This window comes from Chiloscyllium punctatum, chromosome 10 (genome assembly GCF_047496795.1).
Source record: "Chiloscyllium punctatum isolate Juve2018m chromosome 10, sChiPun1.3, whole genome shotgun sequence".
NCBI lineage: Eukaryota > Metazoa > Chordata > Chondrichthyes > Orectolobiformes > Hemiscylliidae > Chiloscyllium > Chiloscyllium punctatum.
The window spans coordinates 56,579,395-56,593,651 of NC_092748.1; the positions used below are offsets into that span (position 1 = coordinate 56,579,395).

The following is a 14,257-nucleotide window of genomic DNA, read 5'->3' on the forward strand; positions in this document are numbered from 1 at the left end:
TCAAGTTCAATAATCCCATTTTAATTTCCTCCTTTACTTTCTTGTGGTGATAATCATTCATCTAAGTTAAATTATTGTTAATTCACTAATTGGCAGGAACTTTGTTCCACGATAACTCTCTTCACCATGTCACAGTCTTAAAACCTCTTTGATCCCTAATTTTGAAAACAAGACATCCTTCACCAACAATGCCTATGAATAATTAACATTGTTCCTGTATATTAAATTTATTAACTAGGTTTTAGCATGATTTAGGTCTATTTTCAATATCAAGAAAGAAATATAATCAGGGAAAGTTGGACAAACCAAAGTTACAGTTTCAACAAAATAGCGACCAAGTTTGTTTTAGAACAGTTACTAAACTTGAAAATGATCAAAAGTTTTGAATGCCTCAGTTAAGCTGAATGACAATCTGCTATTATTTACACATTTTGCACATTCCAGTTTTATTTCTCAGCAAGTGGACTGCAGTAGTTCAAAGAAGGCAGCTCAATACCACCTTCTCAAGGACAACTAAGGACGAGCAATAAATGCTGGCCCAGAGACACCCAAGTTCCACAAGTGTATAAAAAACAATTAGCCATGATAAAAATCTTATTAGCATTCATAGCTCTGTTGTTTCCATTTTTCCATCACTCCCAGGGGAAACAAACACAAACTCCATTGTCAGTCTTTTCTGCACAATACTTTGTTAAAATACAAAGCTGCCAGCACAAGTGTAGACTTCTGCACAGCAAAGTTTACAAGAATGATAACTGGACTTCAGCAGTTATTTTATGAGGAGAGATTATAAAAATTAGGCCTGTTTTCTCCAGAATTTAGAAGGTTAAAGGGTGGATCTGAACAAAGTCTTCAAGATATTAACATGAAAAGACAGGGTAAATAAACTACTTCCACTTGTGTGGCACTGGAAAAGTGGAACGTTTCAGAGAATATTTCTGGGACACAGGCACCAAACAATTCCATCGTCCTGTGGCTGACCACATCAACACCCCCTCCTACTCTACCAAGGACATGCAAATACTGGGCCACCTCTACCACCAAATCCAAGCCACCCAACAATTGGAGGAAGAACATCTCATCCTCTGCCTTGGGACCCTCCAACCATGTGGCATCAATGTCAATTTCACCGGTTTTCTCATCTCCCCTCCCCCACCTCATCCCAGATCCAACCCTCCAACAAGGCACCACCCACTTGAACTGTCCTATCTGTCCATCTTCTTTCCCACCTATCTGCATCACACTCCCTCTGACCTATCACCATCACCCACTCCTTGTATCTACATATCTCCTTGCCTCCACCCCCACCCTCCTATTAATCTCTCAACTGCCATTCCCCCCCACCCCCCTCCCCCCCCTCAACATTCCAGGTGAAGGCCTTATGCCCAAAATGTCAATTCTCCTGCTCCTTGCTTGCTGCCTGACTGGCTGTGCTTTTCCAGCACCACACTTTTCAGCTCTGATTTCCAGCATCTGTAGACCTCACTTTCTTCTGGAAACTATTTCCACTGCTTAGGGTTTCTAAAACTATGGGTCATAGTCTAAGAATTCGGGTCAGACCATTCAGGAAGCACCTTTACACAAAAAAAGATAGTTGATGTTTACAACTCTCTTCCACAAATGGCAGGGGATGCTGGACCAGTTGTTACTTAGAAATCGAAGATAGATTAATTTTTGTGAAATGAAGTTATTAAGGGATATGGTCCAAAGGCAGTATATGGAGTGAGAATATCCAAAATCTCTTGATTAAGGGCTGAATAGGTCTATTCTTATTTCTATGTCCCTAGAATCATCAAGTACAATTTTTAAAACTTTGGGAAAAAAATAACACCATGTCGTATGAAGCACCACTTAAGGTTTAGTTGAATTTTGATAGTGTTATGATCCAAAGGGGTACCATGTTGTGAATTGAACCCCACTATTCCTGGAGTTGTACCAAGTGCTAAAGCTTTTGTTTGTGTGCAGTACTCCAATTTACTTGATTTACAAATCAAATTTGATAGACAACATGGACCAAGGTTTTGTACTAGCCCAAAATTCTTATTTATTCCAAATAATTATCACTACAAGTAAGCAGATATAAACCATTGGCATATAACACTACTAACTGAAACTGCAGTTCCTTTATAAACTCCCTTTTATACATACACACACAAACACAGATAAGCACATAAGGAAAATAGATTATTGGAGGAGGTAGAAAAGCTGGAAAGTTAGTTCAGTAGTCTTTGCTTCCTGATGCTGATGTTGAAATTATTCTTCTTCAGCTAGCCAGCCCCTTTGTCTTTCTCTAGAAACTTCCAGTTGTTTGTAAGAAGTACAGATGATTGGCTCACTTAGAAAATTGGCTCCTGAAGAAGGGCTCATGCCCGAAACGTCGATTCTCCTGCTCCTTGGATGCTGCCTGACCTGCAGCGCTTTTCCAGCAACGCATTTTCAGCTCACTTAGAAAATGCCCTCGATTTATCAATTCAAAAGTCATAGCTCACAGGATAGATAACTGGTTTTCTTCAAGTTTAAACAGTTTTGTTAACTGCAGAGAACAGACAACTTCTGCTGGGATGAACATCCCTTCTGGTAGCTTTCTATCTGTGTGTCCATATCTCTAACTTGTTTCCAGTCCCAACCTGTGCAATTAGCTGAGAATCAGTAAACTTCACTTGTAAATTACTTCTAAATGCCCGATCATCTGCAAATTGCAGAAATCCACACCAACAAAAACAGCATTCACAGTCAATATCAAATTTCTTGCTATATAAATATGCAGACATCCTGGCAAACCCCTGTTTTCAAAAATATTTCTTTGACATTGCAGTCCATGGTTTTTGGAGATATAAAAAGGCATAATTATAATTTTAGTAGAATTGTTTATCTGGAATGCCTTGTTGCAGATCTTGTCAGATGAAAAATATTGTGTATCACTGACAAGATGCAAGATAAATAACTGTTAATATTTAAATAGTGGCAACACATCTTCAGTTTCCAGTACTTGCTGTAAATTCATGTTGAATGTCATTGCCTTCCCTTCCAAAAGATTATCATTGAAATATACTTTACTGGGTTTTTTTTCCAAAGTAATACTACTTCATATTTTTAATGCATTGGACTGGATCTGCTAACTCCATAATCTGCCTATCGTTTGCATTCTTTGTCAAAAATTTCCTATGCCTCTAATTTACTGATCTTCACCTTGTGATTCTTAGGATCACTTTTTTTCCTGTTTTGTTTTAGTGATCATTGAGGATATTTCACCAATCTGAAAAACTTGTAGTTACTCAAACCTTTTGTTTCCTAATGCTTAATTTTCTCTTTATCCATGCATCCTTCATTCTCTCTAATAATACCTCCATCAATGTTCACTCTTATGGAGAAAAATTGAGTTTACTAATGTGTATATCCAAAGGTAAAGAATCCAATATGAATCTAATAGGAAATCTGTTGTCACTGACTGATTCCTTATAAACAACAGTCAGACAAGCAGGACATCTTGACAAGACCAAGCTAACTAGCCATATCAATGAATGTTAATTAATTTTATTTTACATTCTTGAGTTCTGTTCTAAGACTTGTTATATGGATGCTAACATTAACAGAGTGGGTAAAGGCAACCTAACTTTCACAAAGCTCTTTTATCCCCACTTATTTAGACTTAAGTGAATTTGTTGAACAAACATTTCCCAATATATATTTTTGTACTTTTTAGGAAATAAACTTGGTTTCACCATAGATTCTGGAAAACTACACAATCTATCGCTTGGTCAGGGACAAGAAGCAATAGCTGAACAAGCTATAACCAGTGCAGCTCAAGAAGGACACTGGGTTATTCTGCAGGCAAGTTAGGCTGTGTGGAATATAGTTATACCAAAATTTCATTATTTGATTTGAAAGGTAGCTGCAGTGGTTATAATACTACAATATACAGAAGGACATCGGCAGGGAGAATTTTGTTCGGTTAATCAAATGCCGGGTAACATAGGTTACCAAGCGTTGGGACCTTGCAATCTTAATCATTTGTCGGTTAATAGAGGTTCCTCTGTAATCTGAACGCTTCTGAGAAAGTGTAACCCCACATGCGCTGCCACTCATTGAGGTCCTTAAGTGCACAATTAACACCCACTTTAAGGGCCTCATCTCATTGGTGTTGGTATTCGCTCAGCAGTAGACAGGGGACTCACCAGCCAGGTTGTTTATGGGTATTCCAGCATGAAGAAGCCGGAGATTGGCAGTAGTGGTCTATCTAGAAGCAGCCGTACTGAGGACTAAACGCTGTCCTTGATACAGAACCATCTTAGTTGAGACTGTGGTGCTGAAAAAGCACACCAGGTCAGGCAGCATCGAGAAGCAGGGGAATTGACATTTTGGGCATAAGCCCTTCATCAGGAATGAGGCTTGGTGGGGTGGGGACTGAGAGATAAATGGGAGAGGGGTGAGGCTGGGGGGAAGAGGGGGAAAGGAAGCTGAGAACATGATGTGATTGGTGGACGAAGGTGATAGTTCAGAGAGGAGAGTGGAACAGATAGATGGGAAAGAGGATGGACAGGTCAAGAGGGCAGTGCCAAGTTGGAGACTGGGACTGGGCTAAGTTGAGGGGAAAGGAAATGAGGAACCTGGTGAAATCCACATTAATCCTGTGTGGTTGCAGGGTCCCAAGTCAGAAGCTGAGGTGTTCTTCCTCCACGCATTGGGTGGTTAGGGTTTGGCAATGGAGGCGGCCCAGGACCTGCATGTCCTTGGTGGAGTGGGAAGGGGAGATGAAGTGTTCTGCCATGGTGCCGTGGGATTGATTGGTGCAGGTGTCCCAGAGATATTCTCTGAAATGATCCACAAGTTGGTGTCCTGTCTCCCCGATGTAGAGGCGACCACATCAGATGCAACAGATATAGTAGATGACATTGGTGAAAGTACAGATAAATTTCTGTCAGCTGTGGAAGGATCTTTTGGGGCCTTGGACGGAAGTGAGGTCAGTGAGGGGAGGTGCAGGCACAGGTTTTGCACCTCTTGCTTTGGCAGGGAAAGGTGCCGGAAGTGGAGTGTGGGCTGGTGGGGGGTGTGGATCTGACAAGGGAGTCATGGAGGGAATGGTCTCTCTGAAACACTGGTAGGGGTGGGGACAGAAATATATCCCTGGTTGGTGGGGTTTGTTTGTAGGTGGCCGAAGTGGCAGAGGATATTGCAATGTATACGGAGGTTGGTGGGATGGAAGGTGAGGACCAGGGATACTGTGTCCTTGTTGCATTGGAAGGTGTGAGGTTCAAGGACGGAGGTGCAGGAAGGGAGGAGATGCGCTGGAGGGCACCGTCAATCATGTCGGAGGGGAAATTGAGACCTTTGAAGAAGGAGGCCATCTGGGATTTTCTATGGTGGAATTGGTCATCCTGGGAACAGATGTGGTGGAGGTGGAAAATTTGAGAATGGTGTTTTTACAGGAGGCTGTATGGGAGGAGGTGTAGTTCAGGTAGCTGTGGGAGTCGGTGGGCTTGTACTGGATGTCCATGGTTAGTTGGTCGCTGGAGATGGAGAAGTCAGAGAATGGGAAGGAGGTGGCCGAGATGGTCCAGGTGAATTTGAGGTTGGGGTGAAAGGTGTCACTGAAGTTGGTGAACTGTTCAACCTTCTCGTGGGAGCATGAGGTAGCGCCAATACAGTCATCAATGTCGTGGAGGAAAAGGTGGGGCTGGTGCTGGTGTAGCTGTAGAAGATGGACTGTTCCATGTACGCGATCAAAGAGACAGGCATAACTCTTCTGAAGACACCCAATGGTGGCTAGGCTCTCCATCTCATCCCTGCCAGTCTCCTTCCAACCGTTGGAAGTTCAAACCAAGGAGGGCCCATTTGAGTCTTTGATGATGCCCTCAGCATGTCAGGGCTGTTCAGACACAAAACCCCTCTCAGGGTTCCCAACCAAACTTCTGAGGCAGTGAACTCTACTGCCAAGCAGGTTTCATCCACCCCTGTTGTGGAACCAGGGGCAGCCAAAGAAAATGTGTCTGAGAGCAAAGGGCATATATTTAACGTGAGGAGCAAGTGGTTTAGAGAGGATCTGAGGAAACATTTTTCACCTAGAGAGTAGTAGACTGGCTAGTGGTGGCAAGTATTCTCGCCATGTTTAAGAAGCATCTGGATGAGGATTTAAAACCCTGGGGCATACTGAGCTGTGGACCAAGTGCAGGTAAATGGAATTAGTGCAGTGTGTTGCTTGTTGGTTGGCATTGACATGGTGGGCGGAGGGGCCTGTTTCTATTTTGTATGACTCTACGATATCCTGAGAGAGAGAGAGAGAGAGATAGAGGAGAAAGGATTGAAGTCACCTTGGTAGCATAGTGACAGCACATAGCCAGCATGTCACATTTGGATAATATTAATTGGATTTACACCACATCCATTTGTTTGAGTCTCTGTGTAGCACTGAATGTAACCGTGCCAGCATGAGGCCAAACATACAAGACCTATCATTAGTTGATGTCTATGTTGAGAGCCTGCAAAAGCATAAGGAAGCAAAACGAACATGATATGTATTGAGCAATGTGTTCTGCTGACACCATTGGTCTTTGTGGTAAAACATCCCTATTCTTTTCCTGGCCTCCATGTGCAAAGCTGTTGGTTTAAATGAAGTGGTCAGCAATGTGTGGGGCAGGGAGGTATACAGCACACAAGGGAGCCAATGCATTAGACTCACCATGGATTAGGGACTTCACAGGTATGTGTCATGTACAGTGCACAGGTCAGCATGTAATGTTGTTGCCCTCTAAAGGGCCTCGCAATGTTTTAACTTTTACCTCAATTGGTAACAACTAAGTAGGAGTGTATGCAGTATATTTGAATGTATCAAATTTTTAATGACGAATTGTTCAAATGCTTTGCAGAATATTCACTTAGTAGCCAAATGGCTCAGCAATTTAGAACAGATTCTTGAGAAGTACAGTGAAAGATCCCATCCAGACTACCGTGTGTTCATGAGTGCAGAATCTGCTCCAACTCCTGAAGAGCACATTATTCCACAAGGAATCCTTGAGAACTCAGTTAAAATTACTAATGAACCACCAACTGGTATGTTAGCTAATCTCCATGCAGCTTTGGACAATTTTGATCAGGTATGGTTGATATTCAATGACAATAAAAAATGATTAGCAACTTAAATATTTTATGCATCAGGCAGACAAAAAATATGGGGAATTAGAACTAATGTTTTTCTTGAGTGCTGATTAACCATATTAAAATTATTGTTCTCAAATTTGCAAATGCTAATGCAAAAGGAAATGAGGGGCCTTGCTGATCATGCATTTGCTTTTTGCTCAATTTTGTGGAAGTATATATTTACAATGGTCTTTAATGTAAGTTCCTTTTCAACACTTCAGTACCTTTCAAGCTAAAAGTGGTGTATATTATATTTGTGATCACAAAAATTTAAATGTGGCCTAGTACCACCAGGAGTCCAATCAGGCTGATCCATTGCAGGGTTAGAGGTGGGAGTTGTCGACAGTAGAGCAAGCAGAGCTGCGGAACTTTACATGTTGTTATGTGCAGATACTGAGTGGAAACAAGACACTTTCCAACAAGTGAAAAAAAGAAAATCACTGGTCAACCATTGCACACTTTTGTTTTCCTATTATTGGTCAGTTTAGAGCAATATTGACAGAGGTTTGGGAGAGGGTCAACTTTTCAACAAGAGGTAGACTAGGACTTTGGGGAAGATAAAGGATAAAGTACTCGATGAAGAGAAATCCTGATCTTCAAAAGCAAAGAGTGTAGAGATATTTTTGCCAGAAATAAAGTCAGCAAAGCAAACTTAAATGGAATCTTTGTATTATTTATTATTATCTCTTATTTTCCTTATCTATGTCATTTATGTAAATTATTTACAAATTTAGAATGTAAGATGTGATGGTCTAGTTTTACAGTTGCTTACAACTGCAGACAATCCTGGTCTGAAGCACATTGCTTAATGAAAGCAAATTCTTGGCTGACACTTTACTCGTGGATGAAATGAGCACAAAGGCTACAATTATCTTGATACTGTGCTTACTCTGAACTAAACAAAAAGTCTACATTCACCTCTGGATGACAAATGTATTGTGACATCCACTGTAATTTTAAAAGTGTTTTTTTCTAGTGATAGGAGAATGAATTCAGTATTTAAATTTTAATGAAGATGACATTTTGTTTATGTCATTTGTGCAAATCTGGCTATCTAATCTGGATTGTTTAAATTTGATCTTCTGAACCAAAAATCCAATTCAGGTTTTGTTTTTGTGAAAGTGATTTATATTTGTTATATTAAGCATATTTTGTATGCCTTTCATCACAGGATACTCTGGATCAATGCTCTCGTGAACACGAGTTTAAGACGATATTATTTTCACTGTGCTATTTCCACGCTTGTGTTGCTGAACGGCGTAAATTTGGCCCTCAGGGCTGGAATCGAAAATATCCTTTTAATACTGGAGACCTAACTATTTCAGTCCATATTTTATTCAGCTATTTAGAAGCTAATTCTCAGGTACTCTGAAGATAACTGAAATTCTAATTGTATTCAAATTAACTTAAATCTTTTACTTACATAGTATGTTTGAGTCTGTGTGGAATATAACAAAGGTATTTTGATCTAAATCAGTCACAGTCTAAATAAGTCAAATCATAAGCTTGTGTTGAAGTACTTTAAAAAGTCCACTTGGAAACTGTCACTGTCTTTCTATTGACCAGTCTTTCTTTTCACTCTATCCTATCTGCATCACACCTTGCAACTCAAGTTTAAGTGGCATTTCTGTTTTGATAGTTTTAAATGGAGTCTGCTGACTGACTTTAAAACAGCAGATGGACGATTCTACACCGTTACTGGCCATGATTATTATTGCATGAAGTGGTGAGGCTCATGTTTGAATATCTGAAATTCCTCTGCCCATAACAATGGAAATGTAAGATGCACTGAAAATTTTAAAAAGTAGTCAACTTCTGATAATCAAAATTTAAATTTGTATTTTTGTATTGGAACCAATTGAATATATTGAAAGACAGTGAGAGTAGTCCCTATTTCCTATATATTTTGAAATGTGTTCCCAAAGTTTATGTTTCAAATTCCCCAAATTTTCATATGTTGTGTGGAAAAGGGACTATTTTGTTACATTCTTGGGATTTATAGAACTATTTTCTTAGCCATCTCACTGATAATCAAAAGAAAATGGTCAGTCATTTATATTTATTTCATTAACAAATTTTGTTAAATTCTTTATAAACTCTTTGCAGCAATGCATGAATTAACGTACTTCATTGATGGCACATTATACCTAATGGCTAGGGCTCAAATATTATGATTAAACCATTAAGATATGGATGGAAGAACATGCAAGACTATGATGCTATGAGCAGACATGTCACCATTATTCTCTAACAGTGATCCAATACTATTACTGAACCGCCAGCCCTCCCTGATTTCTCGATTGCAGTAGTTATGTCTCAGCTGATGGATTTCATTCGGTTGTGCTCAATGACGTTTCCATTCTTTTCAGTCAGCCTGACGTCTGTAAGCTGAAATTGATGTATTTGAGGACAGTTTTGGCATTTTGGACATTCATCTACCAAGATATGGCAAAAATATGTCGAACTGCTGACCTTTACATGCCATCATTTCCCTTTTTCTACAAACTTAGCATTTTGGTCTTGTTTAAAAAGCAAGTTAGTTAAAAGAATGGAAGAGATCCCCAAAAAAACTTCAGTTTCAATTTTTTTAAAGTGTTATGTTAAATCTTAATAAGACCCAAAGAAGTAGGAGCAGAATTGGGCCATTGAGCCTGTTCTGCAATTTAGTAAGATCATCGCTGATCTGATCATCTTCACTTCCATTTTCCTGCCTTTTCCCTATAATTCATTAATCCTTTACTGATTAAAATCTCCCCCTCCCACTCTGTCAAGGACAAGTAAGTCCTGGGTCTCCTCCATTGCCAAATCGTTACCACCTGACATCTGAAGGAGGAACACCTCATATTCTGTCGTGTGACCCTGCAACCACATGGGATAAGTATGGATTTCAACAGCTTCCTCATTTCCCATCCCCCCCACATTATCCTAATCCCAAGCCTCCAAGTTGGCACTGTCCTCCAGACCTGTCCATCACTTGCCCCTCTGACTTATCACCTTCTCCCTCACCTTCATCCATCTATTGATTTCCCAGCTACCTGCCCCTAAACCAATCCCCTCGCAGTTATCTCTCAGCCCTTTGTACAAGCTTCATTCCTGATGAAGGGCTTATGCCCGAAATGTCGAATCTCCTGCTCCTCGGATGCTGCCTGACCTGCTGTGCTTTTCCAGCATCAAACACTCAACTCTGATCTCCAGCATCTGCAGTCCTCACTTTCTCCTGATCAAAAATTGCCTATTTCAGCCTGGAATTACTTAATGGCCCAGCTTCCACAACCCTCTGCAGTAAAGGACTCCACAAGTTCATAACAGAGAAAATAAATTTCTCCTCATCTGTGTCTTAAATGCGCAACCCCTTATTCTGAGGTAATACCCTTTAGTCCTGGACTTTCTACCACATCTACCCTGTCAAGTCCCCTAAGGGTCTTGTATCCTTCAATAAGGTTGTCTCTCATTCTTGTAAATTCCAATGAGTATTGGCCCAACCTATTCAACTTCTCATAAGACAGTCCCTCGTATCAGCTTAAAGTGGACCCTATCCCCGATACCAGAGGATCTTTCCTTAGATAAGGAAGTCAAAACAATTCACAGTATTCCAGTCTGTAGTCTTGATGAGTGCCTTGTATAGTTTTATTTTAAAGCCTCCCAACTCTTATTCCCAATTCCCTTGGAAGTAAAGGCCAACATTCCATTTGTCTTCCTATTAACTGCTGAACTTAAGTGCTTGCTTTTTGTGATTCGTGGATGAGGATCCCAAATCCCTCTGTTCTGTGGCTTTCTGCACTTTTTATTTAAACAATATTTAGCTCCTCTATTCTTCATACTTTTATATCATCCTCAAACATGACTAGAATGCGTTCATTTTCCTCGTCAAAGTCATTAATGTATATTTTTCCCAGAGGCACTTCCACCCTGAAAATGTCCTCCTTATTCCACCTGTCTTTTGTTAGTCAGCCAATCATCTGTCAATATTAATATACTATCTTCAATACCATTGGATCTTATTAAATACTCAGTGATACCTTATCAAGCACTTTCTGGAAATCCAAATATATTATATCGACCGCTACCTTTTCTCTATCCTGCTTGATAACTGTTCAAAGCGTTGCGGTACGTTTGTCAGCCATGCTGACTCTAAATGCTCAACTATTACCTCCTTTAAAGAAGACGCTTTCATTTTCCCTACAACAGTTGTTAACCTGACGGGCCTACAATTACCAGTCTATTGGCTCCTACCTTTTTTGAATAAATGTGCTACATTGGCAGTTTTCCAATCCTGAGAGACTTCTCCAGAAACTAAGGATCCTTGGAAGACTATTAATGCATCCAGTATCTCTAACTGCTTCCTTTAATAAACTAGTTACATCCCATCAGGTTCAGGTATCTTATCAATCTTTAGCCCCGTTGGTTTTCCTAGCACTTCCTCTGTAGTGTAAACTGGTTTCAGAGTACCAGAAAGAGCTTTTGGAGAAATCGTCTGATATCTTGACATGTGGGCTAAGAACGACCCCAGCATGACAATACTGTCTCTATGGTGCATGTTTTGCTGTATTTACTGTCCTTGGAATGTTGTACCAATTTCCATAGCTACATAAATATTAATGAATTAACAATAAAAGTGTTTTCTGCAATAGTAACCCTGGTTTTCATTTACATTTTAGGCTGTGTTACAAATATTAAGGCAGAAGGTCTCAAGTGTGTGAATAAGTAGGCAGATGAAATTTACTTCTGTTATTGAACAAGCTTGGTCATCCCATTATCAAACAGATGATAAATTTGCTTTAAAGGTTATAAAATCTTATGTCAGTGATGTTGCATTATTGTAATCTTGCTTGATGTGTTAAAAAGTAATTCAGTTAGTCAGTTGCTGATCAGTGGTGGACTATTTCATTTATTCAATCTGTTATGGATAATTAATTATTTTTATATGGGCGCTGTGAGATTGCTGTTGACGGTAAGCTTGTTTATTATTTAGCAGTTACTTCCCTTTGTTGTTATTGAATAAGTCTCACTGAATTAGGATTTTTTTACTATTAATAAAAGGTGCACATTCATTCATGACTGTAGAATGTATTTGTACTTTGTTTGAAATGTGAACTCTGACTAAATTATTTGGGGTCTTAGGTACCATGGGAAGATTTGCATTACCTGTTTGGTGAAATTATTTATGGAGGTCATATTACCGATGACTGGGATAGAAGACTATGTCGTACTTATCTAGAAGAGTACATGCAGCCGAACCAGGTGAGTGTGATTCTCAATTGTACAGACTCTCTGAAATTTCAAGTTATTGGAACTAGGGCTCCCCCTACTGAAAATTTGTGTCCAGTTGTCTAATACAGAATATTATTGAGATAATAGCTTTTCCAATTTCAATCAATACTTACGTGAATACAAATTATTCATCAAATACTAGCCTTTCCATGTATTCACATTTTAAATAAATTATTAATTCACAAACATTTTTGGATCACAATTGAATAACAATGAACATTATTAAGTCTATGATAATAAGCAGCAAATATTGCATTATCATTCTTCTCAATCTCTCCTATTCTCCATTTTTGTCTTTTTCCCTTTCTTCTTCTTCACACACACCTTTTACGTTTCCTCTCCTATCTTTCACTTGCTTGCTGTATATATCTCCTGGAGTTTGACCTTCTGATGAATCAAGCAGATGGTGTGGTACCTCATGAGATGAATGAAAGGGTCAGGTAACATTTGGAGAGAGAAACAGAATTAACATTTCAAGTTGATAATCTTGCATTACAACTAACCTGAATTTTTAATTCTTTTTCTCTCAGATTTTCAGCATTGCTAGTATTTTGCCTGTGTAGTATTAGAGGAAATAGATTATGACGAGTGCATCTTTTCCTTACATTTTATGCTGCATTTTACCATGCTGCGCAGTTCAAGAATTATTTGACATAAAATAAACCAAAAGTAGGCATCTGACCTTTTTTGGATTTTTACTGCAAAGGCTTCTTCAATATCATGAATGGTTTTGTCACACAATTACAATATTTTAATTTGTATAGAAGAGAATTATGGTCGCTTCTCAAAATAGAGGTGAAATAAAGATTATGATTCACTAGTTGTCCCTCTTTTTTTCACCTCCTGCTAATCAGTTATAAACCAATATTGATGTAAGCCTGCAAAAAAAAATGGCTTGTGCCTTGAGGCTGTTTTAGTGTTGTGGTATGTCTCTACCAGTGGGCTGGAAGACAAAGATTCAAGACCCACCCCAGAATGTGCTAACTAAGGATAAACAGATTGATTTAGCATGTGGTTTTGGCGGAGTTATTCTGGTTGTAAATTAACAACCTTAGGCCTCAGAGATTTTCAAATCCTGTTGACTGATTCTCTTGACTCCTAGTTTGAAGTTATATGTGACAACTTAGTTGGTTAAAACCTCTACCTATGAAACAGGAGATCACGTGTTCGTATCTTAATAGTGCCTTGATCCACAACTCATGTTGTCAATTTAGCATCTTGTGCCTCAGTTGAGGGGGTGTTCCCTACCTCCACACCAGAAGGTCCATGCTCAAACCCAACCTGCTCTGGAGTTGTCATGATATGTCCAAACAGATCTATTAAAAAAATACAAAAAGGCTGTGATTTGAAGAAAGAGGTCAGAGCTTATGGATGGCTCAGGAGAACCTGACTCTCGTGGAACAAGAAGATGATTGATCTGGTGTGCTCTCTACTCCATGAATGTGTAAGATTTGTAAGGTTGTCATTGCGGAGGACTGCCACATGAAAAGTTGGATGCCAGACATATCCACCACTTGTTTCTTATGTGATCAATGTCTGTCACTTTGTTGCAGCCAACAGTGTAGTGTCACTGGCATCTCACACATCTGCCACGATTCATACTGATTCATAAAAGCAGCTAAAACACTCAGCAGCTCACACACCATCACGGAACCTCCCACAGCCAGGAAAATGCAGAGCTCTGATAGCTTTTTTACTCATGGCTCAATAACACAACCAAAAAGAAAGCTTTTTGGGTTAAACCTCACTTTGTAGTCAGCCCCAGTTTCCTGCTCCAGTCAGGTTTGCAGGCATCAGCCCATGTGGTTACCTGTCTTGGGCAGACTCGTTGACTTGTGGATGTTCAGCAACA

At 39.6% G+C, this 14,257-nt stretch overlaps 1 protein-coding gene across 1 annotated transcript in view; it reads left to right on the top strand.

Moving 5' to 3' along the window:
- Positions 1-14,257, top strand: part of dnah9l (dynein, axonemal, heavy polypeptide 9 like) — a 428,305-nt gene that overhangs the window by 380,039 nt on the left and 34,009 nt on the right. The window contains exons 75-78 of the mRNA XM_072579200.1: positions 3,704-3,831; positions 6,864-7,091; positions 8,306-8,497; positions 12,256-12,375. Coding sequence (XP_072435301.1) covers positions 3,704-3,831; positions 6,864-7,091; positions 8,306-8,497; positions 12,256-12,375 — 668 coding nt within the window. The remainder of the gene's footprint in view (positions 1-3,703; positions 3,832-6,863; positions 7,092-8,305; positions 8,498-12,255; positions 12,376-14,257) is intronic.